General features: G+C 43.6%; 1 protein-coding gene across 6 annotated transcripts in view; it reads left to right on the top strand.

Annotated features, from left to right (window-relative positions):
* MDGA1 (MAM domain containing glycosylphosphatidylinositol anchor 1) overlaps positions 1 to 14333 on the top strand; it is a 261863-nt gene that overhangs the window by 90730 nt on the left and 156800 nt on the right. For all 6 annotated transcript variants that reach the window (XR_014562498.1, XR_014562499.1, XM_083732247.1 and 3 more), the window contains exons 3-4: positions 4079 to 4253; positions 12633 to 12829. Coding sequence is in view for 4 of the 6 variants with exons in the window: in XM_083732247.1 (XP_083588373.1) it covers positions 4079 to 4253; positions 12633 to 12829 (372 nt within the window). In the remaining 2 variants the exon portion in view is untranslated. The remainder of the gene's footprint in view (positions 1 to 4078; positions 4254 to 12632; positions 12830 to 14333) is intronic.

Genomic DNA, 14333 nt, shown 5'->3' with positions numbered 1-14333 from the left:
CTCAGAAATAGCCTGAGCTCCTGATTAATGAAATGCTTTGCAGAAATCATTGTTCTGCTTCCAAAGCTGGATACTGTAGTGTTCCATCTTCAGTTCAAGCATTCCCTTTTGCAGAAATAGTGAGCCACCTCTGCCCATTTGTATTTGGAGATTGCCGACTCAGATACTTGACCATGCTAAGTCAACTCATTTCCCAGAGGGATATGATTTTGAAGTGTTACTGACCTTTACTGGAGTCCCACAATACGAGGGTGAGAGGCGCTCCCAACATAGTAAACAATGATGTGTGCAGACAAGACTCTCATCCTAGGGACACCATCACTAAAAGCCACCCAGTGACTGCCTAAATGGACCCGGGAGAACCTGACATGAATTGGATAGGGGCCTCCAGGGAGGAAGGTACATTAAGAGCAGAAGAAAACACAGCACTTCCCTCCTGCTCTTGCATAGCCTTACTAGTCACAGAAGCTGAATCATTGTGACTGCCAGTCATCTTCTCTGTGGATTCACAAGCAAGTAGCTATTTGCAAAATAGGATGTAAGACACAATACACCTAAGAGGGCAAACTAGTTAAAAGAATTCAAGCTGGGAGAGCTATTCACTGGGCAAGCACCCATTTCCCTCAGGAACGGCCCTACTATTAGGCAAAGTGAGGAAAGAAGCAGTGCTGTGGCACATGGCCTGACCTGCACCCCCTAAGCTAGCCTGCTGCCCTCAAGCATTATGGAGAAAGCTGCTCTATCTCCAGCATTTAATGTGGAATGTACTTCATCTCAGGCAGCAAAATGTCTTGGACCAGCCCTGTATGGTGTTCTTAAGATGTGTCTTTCTGATTCCTTACTAATCTGGGATTAATATCCTCTCCATGTTATGTTGTCACAAAAATGATAAAAGATTAGAATCCCACCTGTTTGCATTAGACTCAAAACAGACTCAAAAGGTAGTTAGTTTATAATCCCACTGTGGAGGTGGGGAGGGAAGGTAGAAATCATTTTGAAGTACAAATGGACCTTCCTGGGGAAACACCACTACAGAGAAAGCCTTGTTCCTTGTAACCACAAATGCAGCTTCAAAAGACAACAGCACCAGATGACTTTAGCCTGAGTGCATGGGAAGCTCATACTGAAGAAAGTGGTGCTTGAAAGATTTCACCGTGTGAATCAATCCTTAGCTATAGCCATTGCAGAGGGCAGTCAATCTATGGTAACAATATGGATGATTATGCAGACTATTTTCTTTCTGTAGACATAAATAAGGATTATAAAGATTACATGAGAATCACAGCTATGCAGAGTTAACACCTACATTCTGCTTAGAGCATGGTTTACCAGACATAGATACCATCAAGGCAGAGAGCTTAGAAATATAAACGATTCCATTTATTATAGAAGAGCAGAGAGAAACTGAAGATTCAGGAGGAATCTCGATATTGCAGAATGTGGGATGCTTAATGTATAAATAAACAACTTGGCATATCCATAGAAGAATGATTTACACACTTGACTTTTGAATTGTTGAACATGAGTATGTTTGCCACCAATTCCTGCCTTCTACTCTCTTTTATCCCCCCCCCCATACACCTCTGTCAGTTTACTCATCTGGTTTCCTCCACACAAGCCAGCCGGCAATTTTAAAATCTGCATACATTTAAATGAATTAACATAAGCAAATGGTCAATGACCACTGTGAATGGAACAGCTGCCCCCTTCCCCTCATTCACTCTCTCTGTTGACACCCCCTGCATTTCCCAATCAAAGCTTTCTTTTTCTTAACCTTTGTTTTATCCTCTCCTTTCTCTTTTCTCAGTTAGTCATTAAAGCTCCAAAATGTGGTCAAACTAAATAAATGAGGCTGAAATGAAAAAAGCTGAGGAAAGATTAAAGAACTGACTGAAGCAGCCAAGCAAACAGAATGCACTTTGAGAGGCTTCAGGCCTCTAATGAGAGGACAAAGGCTAAATAAATCCCTCATGGGCAGCCATTAGCAGAGAATGTGGGGCTCTGGGCGGAGGCCATAGAACCCTATCATCTGCAAGCTGAATTTCCCTAGTACATAGGTCTGTAGGCAAGGAGGGGAGTCAGATTAAAGTCAGGACTGTGGGGTGCTATTGATATTGTTGTTCTCCTTTGTAGTATACAGTATGAACCCACGCTCAGTTCTCCACCGCCCTTCTTAGGCTTTGCGTGGCCCTTAGCAAATCACTATGTTTGATCTTTGCTTCATCCTCTGCAAAATGGGGATAATTGTGCCCTAGCTCTCAGTGTTATTCTACTAAGAAAGAACAAGTGATAAGCAATTATAGCCTGAGGTAGAAATGGCATCCCCCTCCACTCTCGCACACAAATGTTTGCAATTTTTTCTTCCAGAATTTCCCAAATATTTTGGGTTACGTATTTTTGTGGAAATGCATGAAGATGTTACAGTATTGTTTTCCTGAGTCTTCCCGCCTACTTCTTTCCTCCTCACCTTCCTGGCTTGGTTCGTATGCCAGCCTGGGTGGCATGGTCTCCACAAGGAACCCAAAGCATTGTTCGCACAGCTGTGTGGGTAGTTGAATTTATCTAGCCTGCTCACATAGTTCACACTAGCCATAACCTTGCTGGTGAAGCCCGCAGGTATCTGGGGTGAAGGTATGGCTATTGTTGGCTAAACCACCTGCTCAGAACATAGTAAGCTACCTTATGCTGAGTCAGACAATTGATCCATCTATCTCCGTTCTGTCTACTTTGGCAGTGGCTTTTAAGCGTTTTAGACTCTTGCACAGACCTGCCAGGAGATGCTCAGGATTGAACCTGCTTGCAAAGATTATGCTTTGTCACTAAGCAACAGCGCTTCATACAAGCCATGGTCCTTCATATGCTTCTCACCAGCAGCCTAATAATAAAAATAATAATAATAAAAAAATTAATACCCTGCCCTCCCTGGCTAGGACCAGGCTCAGGACGGCTAACATCAAAATATATAATACGTTAAAAACATAAAGTCAAACAATCAATTAAAATACAGCGTAAAATCAGATTAAGATCAAAATAAAATCAGATGACAACCCACAAATTATAACTATAGGTGTTGGGGACATCAAGTGCTCACCAGGGTCAACTATTTGTGTTAGTCTTATATGGGCCGGTGGGAAGAGTTAGGGAGGCCACTTATAAAAGGAGGGGGGTCAGACTGGGCCCCAACCAAAGGCATGACAGAACAGCTCCATCTTGCAGGCCCTGCGGAAAGATGTTAAATCCTGCAGGGCCCTGGTTTCTTGCGGCAGAGCGTTCCACCAGTGAAACTGCATATAAAAAAGACTTGCTCAAGCTTCAATTAGAACACTAACAGATGGGAAATAAACTGTATTCAGAGCTGCTGCAAAGTTTTAAAGAGATGAGTTTTCGTTTGAAAGACCCTCTGCCAAGCATTTTGTTTTCTTGCGGTGGCTGGGTCAAAGCAACACATATTTTAGATAGATGACGATAGATAGATAGATGATAGATAGATAGATAGATAGATAGATAGATAGATAGATAGATAGATAGATATAGATAGATAGATGATAGATAGATGATAGATAGATAGAGATAGATAGATAGATAGATAGATAGATAGATAGATAGATAGATAGATAGATGATAGATAGATAGATGATAGATAGATAGATAGATAGAGATAGAGATAGATAGATAGATGATAGATAGATAGATAGATAGATAGATAGATAGATAGATAGATAGATATAGATAGATAGATTAGATAGATGATGGTGATAGATAGATGATAGATAGATAGATAGATAGATAGATAGATAGATAGATAGATAGATAGATGATAGATAGATATAGATAGAGATAGATAGATGATAGATAGATAGATGATAGATAGATAGATGATAGATAGATATAGATAGATGATAGATAGATAGATAGATAGATAGATAGATAGATAGGTATAGATAGATAGATGATACCTAGCAAGCACAAGATGTGAGAGCTGGTCATGATCTGCTGTGTTAGGCCCCAATGCTTAGTTTGTCTGTGTCCTATAGCTGTGCTTTCTCTCTTTCTCTGTCTTTCTCATTCCCTCTTTTAGGTGAGGTGGACCAAAACTGCTGGCAGCGCCTCGGACAAATTCCAAGAGACATCGGTGTTTAATGAGACCCTTCGGATTGAGAAGATCCAGAGGCTGCAGGGGGGTCGCTATTATTGTAAAGCAGAGAATGGGGTTGGGGTCCCTGCCATCAAGTCCATTCGAGTAGATGTGCAGTGTAAGTCATTTTGTGGCCATCCAAAGCTTCCCACAGTTCTACTGCGTGCCGGTATCTGATCGCTTGGCTAGTGAAATTCTGCATTGACCTAGAAGCATCCTCATACCTCAGAGGCAAAGGGACAGGCACTGCTACTGCCACACTCACTTACCTGAAGGTGCTGATCTTGGAATACCAGACCATTTTTTTTTTTAATGTGGTTAACTGGGGACTAAATTATTCATGAATGGCTATATGAATGAGAAAGAGAATGGTGTCTTGAGTGGAGTGCTGGACTTGGATCAGGTAGGTTTGGGTGTCCTTGAAGAATGCTAAACCATGGTTTGATGTGACATGAATTAAGAGAAGTGAACCTCAGGCTCATATTCTTCCATCCAATCCCTTCATGAGCACAAGGAAAAGATTAACCAGCTTATGTCTGAATGGAGGAACCTTCATTAGTTTAAACTATGTTTTATTGAATGAAGCAAAGATCAAACCATAGTTTATGATCCTGTCCTACATGGGTGTACTTAACTGTTTAAACTACCCAATGTTCCTGAGTTCAGATGCAATGCTTAACTTAAACCAGTGATTGGATGCTTCAGATCCCTTCCTCATGGCTGTATGATGGAGAGTATATGCACCTGACGCTTGGTTTGGCTCATTCATGTGCTGCTAAACCATGGTTTAGCATTATGCCTGAAACAGGACACCGTATGCCAGCCTAATCACTGTATGAAGTCACCATGATTAAAAAAACAATAATCTTGTATTGCCCAATTTCAGCCTAACCCACTTCACATGTTTATCACCCTCAACTCACAGTCACATAAATGTGACAAATAAATAATATAATAAATGTAAGACTACAAGAAGAAGGAAGCTCACTATCCCTTTAATTTGAAAGGACCCTCCATTCTGATATTTTCAAAGCCTCTTGCTTCTTAGCTTAGGTGCCTCATATTTCAGACTTGTTATTCAACACACCCTCCCCTCCCCATTTTTATATCCCTACAAGTTGATGCTTTGAGGGGATGTTTGGTATAGTCTCCTCCTCACATGCTTTTAGTGGTGATTAATCCCATCTACATGGGATGCAATACTTTTATTTGGTCTACAAATACTTATTGCTTCCTTTTGTAGGTGCCTAGTGGGACGCAGGTGGCGCTGTGGGTTAAAGCCTCAGCGCCTAGGACTTGCCGATCGAAAGGTCGGCGGTTCGAATCCCTGCGGCGGGGTGCGCTCCCGCTGCTCGGTCCCAGTGCCTGCCAACCTAGCAGTTCAAAAGCACCTCCGGGTGCAAGTAGATAAATAGGGACCGCTTACTGGCGGGAAGGTAAACGGCGTTTCCGTGTGCGGCTCTGGCTCGCCAGATGCAGCTTTGTCACGCTGGCCACGTGACCCGGAAGTGTCTCCGGACAGCGCTGGCCCCTGGCCTCTTGAGTGAGATGGGCGCACAACCCCAGAGTCTGTCAAGACTGGCCCATATGGGCAGGGGTACCTTTACCTTTACCTTAGTGGCAATCACAACAGCCTGGGAGGGGAGTTTTATAGGGCTCTAAAAGCCACTGCTGCCTCCTCCCAGCCAATCAGCCTTAGAGCAGCTTTTGAAAACAATGTTGTAACTTGCTAGGTTTCAAAATATGTTAGATAGGAAAATTATTTTAAACCCCACATTTCACTTCAAAATCCACTTCCCCCTGCCCCTCCTAGAAGTCCACCTGAGCCCTATTTATTTCATTTAGGCAATTTCTATACTGCTTAATCTATAAAAATATCTATAAATGATGGGTGGCAAACTAACAAGTGCTACAAAAATAACCAATTAAAACCCTCAATATCAATTCAGAGTTTATATCAGTATTTATATATTGGTAGATACATCTGTACTCAACACCTCCCAGCTCTTACTTGGTCCACTCCAGTTCTCACTCAGGGCCCAAACAAGCGCACATATCACACACACACCCCAATCTCACACCAAAGATAATTCCTAGAGCCTGCTGATATGCCATCACCCTAGTCTCTAACTCTAGGATTTATGGACAGGCATCAAAGTCTGATGGAGCTTTCTCAGGCTGCCTACAACTTTGTCTCACCAAGCACTCAAATCAGCTGCACTGTACACACCCAAATTTGATCCAGTGAGTTTCTCATGGGGTCCCACTGGTAGCAAGTAGGACACACACCCCCATTCAGATTTGTTTATCTGCCCTCCTCTTCTAAAAGCTTTGCTGTCCTATGGCAGGGTTTGCTTTCATTAGCCCTGGTAATGACATTTCAAAACAGATGTGTCTCCAACTATCAGATCTAAGTGCAAGTGATCCATTTTGCTGTTGTTGCCACCATTGATGGGGTGACAGAATCCCAGTAGATGCCAGCTGTGGTCCTTCTTGGAAATTCATGAGCTTCTCTTAGAAAGGCTAGGCTCTCCCCTCCCCTCCTCTCCTCTGTGCTTCTCCTTGCTTATCTGAACTTGATAACTCATGCCGGGCACTTTAGTTGAGAACTAAAGTGGGGCTTTATCCTTGTGGGGTTTCCCTTTGCTTCTAGGATGCTGTTTGGATCTAAGCTGATGCAGACTCCTGTTGTTCTTCATGCATCTCTGACCTTTAGAGCTATGGGGTAAATTGGGTGGCCAAGGGCTTTCTGATACTAACATCTACTCCGCAGATGGACTTGGTAATATGCTGCCTCCTTTCTAGTTCTTTTCCTGCCCTGGAGAAGAGCCTGTATTTTATGAGTGCTTCATAGGTGCATGAATGAGTGGACTGGGAAGGTCCCAGTTAGTCCTTTACATAGATGACCTTTAACTGCATGCTCTACTGTTTGGCACAATGTCTTTCCCTCCTGCCATTAGCGTGTAACTCTTGATTGTAGATTTTCAGCTGTTAGTGGCCAGACCCAAGGCTAACATATGGTGTCTTCTGAGCCACATAGTGTAATGTAGCGCAAAAGCAGAGATCCATTTTTATACTGTTGACCTGGAGAAGGACCCTGCAGATTACCATGTAGAACGTGACCCCACTGCCAGCAGATGAGAATATAAGATGAGTGTGGGATCATACTGAAGACCTGTCTTCTCCAGCATCCTGTTTCCCCCAGTGGCCCACCAGATGCCTTTAGCAAACTCACAAGTAGGACATGAGCCTTTACCCACTGTTGTTCCACATCAATTGGTATTCAGACTCATGGTGCCCCTGATGCTGGAGATAGACGCTGGGCATCGATTCTATTTAGCCAGAATTGAGATGACAGTAGTGTGTGTCTCTCACTTTGACATGGCCAAATCTGTCCGTTTCAGTTTCTTTCCGTTTAAGTTTGGTTCTCCACATTTCCACCCCAGTCCATGAATCGTTTTTGCAAGTCCTCCTGAAAGTTCATCAGTATTTTATTGAAATTTTCTCCTAATATAAACATTTTTGGCAAACATATGCTCTATAATCTAATGCATTGTTGCAGGTGATTTTCACATGCATTTGTATGCACACTTTAGCTAAGTATATGCAGTTTTGTACACGTTGCTTGGCTAGAGAACTGTGCTGGAAAATTCAGAGAAGTTCAGGTTTCAAAGGATGTCTGCGTTTCGGTTGCCTGTTGTTTCTGAAAGTACAAATTAGGCCTCAGATGTGAACTGTACCAAATTTCTCTCCTGTCCAAACTTGGGACCGAGACCAAATCACTGCTAGCAAAGAAAGACTAAAACACAAGCAGACAACAGGCCACAGATTCCTCAGGTGGCTCCACTGAATTAATAGCAATGGCACCAGCCATGAGCATCGTCTTGCTTGTTGACCATCCTCGTTCTGAAGATGGTGCCCTCCCAGAAGAGCCAAAGTTGTTTGTAGACTGAATTCCAAAGCAGCTCTCAGTTTGCAGGAGAGCCTTGGGTCATGTGCTGCCATTTCCCCACCCAGATCTGTTTTCAAAGCTTCCCATAAATCCCTGCAGGAGAAAGCCAGGCGGCCTGCTGCTGTGTTTCAATTAATGCCAGCCAGGCAGGTGTGCTGGGGATGTAGGAAACTGCTGTCACTAGCACAAAGTCCCCAGTTATCAGCATTAATCAGGGAAGCTGCTGCTTGGAGCCTTTCCATGTTGGGAGAAAGAAAAAGGGAAGCCAGATGGAAGGAAGGGACATTTAAAAGTTATGTTGGTATTGAAACATCCCACATGGTTGTATCAATTGGCAAGTCACCAACCCGTGAGTTGAATTAATTTGTAACATAGCTTAGATGAAATCTTTATTCTAGTAGATAGGCCATTTTAGGAGGGAGCTGTTGTGAAGTGCCTTGAACTCTCAAAAGCGCTATGCAAACGTTAGTTGTTAGTAATATTTCTTATCTTTGCTAAGATTTCAGCCTTTGAATTATTCTACCTATTGTGGGGAGATGTCGAGGCTTAGCTGGAGTGGAATGGAGTCTTGCAGAGAAGCAAGAAGAGTTTGTGGTGCCAGAATTCAGGGTGCACACAAACTTCCTGGGGCTCTAATCATTTTCCTACAGACAAGTTGAGGAACAGGAAATGACGGTGGGATTTTCAGTTCTCCTGCCCCTCCAAAAAAAAAAAAAAGAAAAGAAAAGCTATAGGAGATCGCTCCCCAACTTAATGGAACATGAAAGGAGCCAAGAAAGTGGGGAGTGGTTTTTGGCCCATCTTTAGTATGATGTCATCCTTTTGTTGACCCACCCACACTGATCCCACCATGCCACTTGCAGCTTTGTTCATGTGGCTGTCAGATTCTCCTGGTAACATGTAGCCACCTCCCTCCCTACATTCCACTGAAACAGCTCCACTCTCAGAGCTCTATCATTGCTTGATGCTGGCAAGAGCATTGTTGACTCAAGCAAATTGAAGTTATCCTGCCCTTTCAGGGGCATTTTTGTTACAAACCCATCAGTGCACAAGGCAAGACCCCCCCCCCCACAACAAAAATGTTTGGCCCACCATTACATCATCATAGGGTAACGTTAACTGCTTTATCCAAGGATAGAGCCCACAAAGCCCTCTTAATTTCAAACCAGCCCATTGGATCACAAAGACATGAATTTGGATAAATGGGAGATTCATGCTCACTTCTTACTTTTATTTTTGACACGATTGAGCCACTACAGCTATATTTTCCTCTGCCACTTTGGCACAGCAAGGTCTTTCCTGAATGCTCCCCAGCATGGCCAGAGATGATAGTTTTCACATCCTGGAGACTGAGAGAGAATTCAGATTCTCCAGCAGCGGATAAAGATGAGGACTCGCCACACTAAGGAGCGTTTGGAAGAAAAACTTGCCTGGCAAAATTGGGAAGGAAAAGTCACCTTGTTATAGCTACTTTATCATGTCAAAAAATGAATGAGGGAATCAGGCCTGGAGATAATTGAGATTTACATCAGGTGAGTTATACTGTAGCCCAATTTGCGTTATCGTCTCTTGAAGCCCAGTAATGCTATTTCAGCTGTTTCATTGTCACTGATTCTTATTTTTATATTTTAGCTCGTGGAACAAGGAAGAGGGCAGGCCCCGAAGCCCCATCCGAGTAGGAAATGCAGCAAGGAAGGGAATAGAAAGAGCAAAATGCAGAGGCTGCTCAGGGACAGAAATAGTGATGAGTCCAATGGGAAGCATATTTTCTCACTTGAATGGTGGATATGATCTCAAGGCACGGGGAAAATAAAATAACTGAAAGTTTAGCTACCGCACAAAGGTCTCGTTCTCCCATTAATATAAATGAGAGTCCCTCTGCACATTGTAGGGAATGTGTAGTTCTGAGCCATAACCATTCTGGGGAATTTAATCATCTTTCCAAATGAGTCTTCCGCCTCTATCTGGGGTCACAACAGGTTCTCACAAAAAGATTTGTAGAGGGAAGAGGGAGCCTTGGCACTTAGAACGAAAATAGGAGAGTGATATTAAAGGGTTTGGCACAGAATAAGGAATTGGGGCAGTGCGGAAAGTTAGTATATATTGGCCAAATCTCCTAACCAAGTGTTTCAGAAGGGGCTTAAATCTGGCTGTACATCTCTTTGTGTCTCCTCTCTCTCTTTGTCTCTGTTGCCACCCAGATAACAACTCCGTCCGTCCGTGTGTCTGAACTGCAGACCCATATTATCAGGCTAACGAATCTCAGCCTCCATTACAAACACTGTCTCTTCAAAACATGCGCCTCATTAAAATATGCAAATAGCCTGGTCCAAGCAAGTGTCTTGATGGGAAATGTCTGCTTTTAGCAGAAAGTCATCTCTCCCCTTGAAACCAGATTTTCCAGGCTTGTATATATCTAAATCAATTTCTTTGAAGCCCAGTAGCGTAAAGGAACTTAGTGGAAATGTAGGGGCGGGGGGAAAGGAAAGCAGGCTCTGCTTTAATGGGCTCCATAACTCTAGGATGCGAGCAATTTTTTTCTAACTAGTTTAATTTTGTAGATCCTTCACCTTAAAACAAAGGGACTGATTTTGGTCCACATCAGTGTAAGACTGGGATCCACCAACTGAGCTCAATGGCTATCCCCTTCCCCCATTGGCGTTTGCAACTGTCTGGGAGAAGCAGCATATGAAACATGATGACAAGTTTCATTAATCTGATTTAGCCCTGTCTCTCCATATTAGTAGATCATTAAATGGAGCAGTAACATAGATGGATGGTAAGAATGATGGTGTTTGATTCAAGGGCTCCTTGGTTCTCTGCCTGCTTGATCTTGGAGATACCTTGGAAGAAGGAGGCTCATTAAACAAACCAGTGCCTTTAGTGGTATCACATTGTAGAGTTCTTCCTGCATGGTACCATTTCACAGTACAAGTGGGCAGGGTTGCAATTTTGAATGTTTCCCCCGCAATCCTTTCCTCAGAAATCTTATGCATGTAGAAAACTAACACATCAAGGAGAAAGGATCTTGCTCCTAAACTCTTCTCTGATTTTTGGATGCAAGAAGGTTTTTAAAAAAGAAAGAAAGGGAGGTCATTTAGAAATTTAATTCCCTACCTGCAGTTGAACTACAAGCTACTTAAATTCTATCAACTGGCACAAGTATAGGTATGGTGCTTAAAATATCAGAACACAGTTAAAAATACTACATCTGCAAGTTTCTTTTGCCATATGGTTTGTTAACAGTGAGGAAGCAGAATGCAAAATTTATTTAAGGGGTTTGTGTGGCATGTCCCACCCCCCTTCCAGCTTACTGGGGTCAGGTTGTCTTGCATTAATTAATGATCAACCTGCCACGTGCAGATGGAAGATAGGAGACAATCTAGAGAAGATGAGAGGAGCCCTAATCTGAATGGGAGGCACTGTCAGAAGAAGGGGTGGGGGAGTTAAAGAGGTGCTGGTGGAATGGCAGGGGAGAGAGAAAATGTGAGCACACCTGGCCACATGGAGCTGCGGGGAGTGTTCTTTGTCCCCTTTAGAGAAGACAATGGACAGGCAGGGATGGGAAGATACAGTTAAGGAAGAAATGAAGTGTTGTTGCCTTAAGTTTATTTTTCCAAGGAAGGCAGGTTAAGCGCAGAAAAATAAAAATGCCATTCATTGCAAAATGTTCTGTGTCTATATGTGAATTTTTAAAATCCCAAATTTAAAAATTGGCCCATAAGTTTAATGAGTGGGGCAAAAAACTATTTAACGGGGAACAAGAAAGAGGAGCATAAGGCAGGCAATTTGTGTGCTTCCTTATGTTTTGCTTCTCATATTTTACATGATCAGTATTGTATCACGTTCCTCTTTTCTGCCTGTAAAATGACTCTCCATCTCAGCAGTTTATTCTTCTCTTTCTCTGTCTCTCCCTCCTTCTTTCCGCCCACTCTTTAAGTTTAACCCATTCCTGAAATCAGCATTTTTAGGTGCTACATAGTTGTCTAGCAGATACCTAAGCTTCCTTAGGGAGGGCGCTAATTTGAGAATCCCAGGTATCCTGTGACGAGGGAGGCTAGTCCATTCTTACCAGGTCACCTGTGCTTCTCCTTACCACTGGTAAACTGGATTGTCTCTGGTATTATGTGGATTGTTCTTTATTTATTTAAAATATAATTTATATACCGCTTGGTTGCAAGAAAAGCTCTAAGTGGTATTTTTTTGTATTGTAACCTGCCCTGGGATCTGTTACAATGACGAGAAGCTTATATATTTGCCAAATAAATGATTAAACTTATTCCTTGCCCCCCCCCCCAATGCAGTAGCATTGAGCGATGGGTCACTGGTGTACCTGTCTTCAGGTACCTATCAGGACAATCTTCTGTAGGAGCACCTGGAAGCCTACCAGCTGTTGTTGTTAGTGGAGTGAATTGTGGTGGGGCTCTAGAGGCCTTTCCCTTGTCCTGCCCTTCCTTCTTGGAGTTCTGGCTGACCAGCAGACCTTGGTCCGTCCTGGCCTAAGCTGCGCTAATAGCTGCTGTGGGCTCCTTCCCTTCCTTGCAGATTTGGATGAGCCCATCCTCACTGTTCACCAGACCATCAGCGACGTACGCGGCAGTTTCTATCAGGAGAAAACAGTCTTCCTTCGCTGCACAGTCAACTCCAACCCACCTGCTCGCTTCATCTGGAGGCGGGGCTCCGAGACCCTTTCCCACAGCCAGGATAACGGAGTGGATATCTATGAGCCGTTATATACACAGGTGAGAGGGATGCTACCTGTAAAAAACAACAACACTTTGTGTTCTTGTTGAGACTTCTGTTTACTTTGGGCGGCCACCCTAGAGCCTGAGAGGAGGAGAGGTTTTATTATATTCCCAGACCTCTCTCCCACTTCTACCTCCTCAGCGGACAACTGTTGACACCAAAGAGAGAAAAAGGTCTTGCCATGTTCTCTTCTTTCATCTGAAGGGTCGTGAAAGTGTAGTAGAGATAGGAAAGTGTACTAGAGATAGTGACTAGAAATATGAAAACTGGGGGGGGGGGTAGTGTTCCTCTCATCTCCACCCCCCCACCCCCCCGCAAGGACTTGTTTACAATTTTTCCAAGAAACTGGAAATTTTGGGGAACACTGAAAAGCCTCCCAATGACATATTTTCTCCTTTAGATTGAGTGAAATGCCTCTGAATATTTTTGTGTGAGAGTCAGTCTACAGCATAATAATCCTGGCACATACAATACTCAAATCCAAGATGTGTTTCTGTGCTTAGAAGGTGCTTCCACCTTTCACGAGAGGAACGTGTGGGGCTTCTGTTGCTTGTAAAGTGCTGCTTCCCTTCTTCTGGCGACTTTAGGTCAAGTTTGGAGATACCAGAAGAAAGTATACTGCTTCGGCTGTCCTTTGGGCCTTGCAGTTGACACCTTCACCTTTTCTCTCAAACAAGAGTGACATAGTGTGATGGTTATATGGGGTTGCTCGTGCGTAAGTTGCCGCCACTCCTGGCTAGGTGGCCTGGTTAAACCTTTCCTGGCTGGACAGCCCTTCACTTTGTGGCTGTTCAGTCGCTAGCAGAATCCGTCAGTGAGCGTTTCTTGAACTTCTTCCAGCAAAGAAGTTCTTTGACACCAAGTCTATGCCTACTTTCCCTGCACGGAAGTCTTCTGCGCAGGGTGGGTGTGGGCAGCGGAGAACCTGTGCTCTCCCCGCTGGTCTCCAGCGAAGAGTCCTGGAGCCCCCTCTCCAATTCCCCCATCCGCCCCCCTTTATCCCTGGTGTTACGCTGATTTCCTTCCCCAGCCGACGAGTCCCCTCTCTCCCTGCTTGGCCTCCACTTCTGGCTCCGATGTCAGTTCCCTGACACATAGACATTGTGGTACACCCTGGGGAAAACAGCAGGCTTACTTCCCTGCCCCGCTGGATGATAAGAAGCTCAGAAGGAGATAGAAACCTATCTCTGTGTAAATGATTGTGATGATGATGATGATAAGAAGAAGTTCCTATTTCCACCTGGAAAGTTAAGAGCTCCATGAAGAAGGGCAAATCTTGCTGAGGACTGAAAAAGCACTTGGTTTGCAAGTGATCAGACCATGTTATGAGACTTATAGCACCATATAGTAGTAAGCTGCCTGTGCTTCATGAATGCACTGCCTCTTTTGTTTTTTAAAAATGTTTGTCGTTGCTTGAAAATGCTGAAACATCTGGCGATGAAGTATAATTTGAGAAGAGTTTGCAGGGTGAATGTGGTTTTCTTTCGTGCTCAACAAAGA

This window comes from Podarcis gaigeae (genome assembly GCF_964106915.1).
Source record: "Podarcis gaigeae genome assembly, chromosome: 3".
NCBI classification, from domain to species: Eukaryota; Metazoa; Chordata; class Lepidosauria; order Squamata; family Lacertidae; genus Podarcis; species Podarcis gaigeae.
The sequence above is the reverse complement of the archived record's forward strand: the minus strand, read 5'-3'. Positions and strand labels throughout refer to the sequence as shown.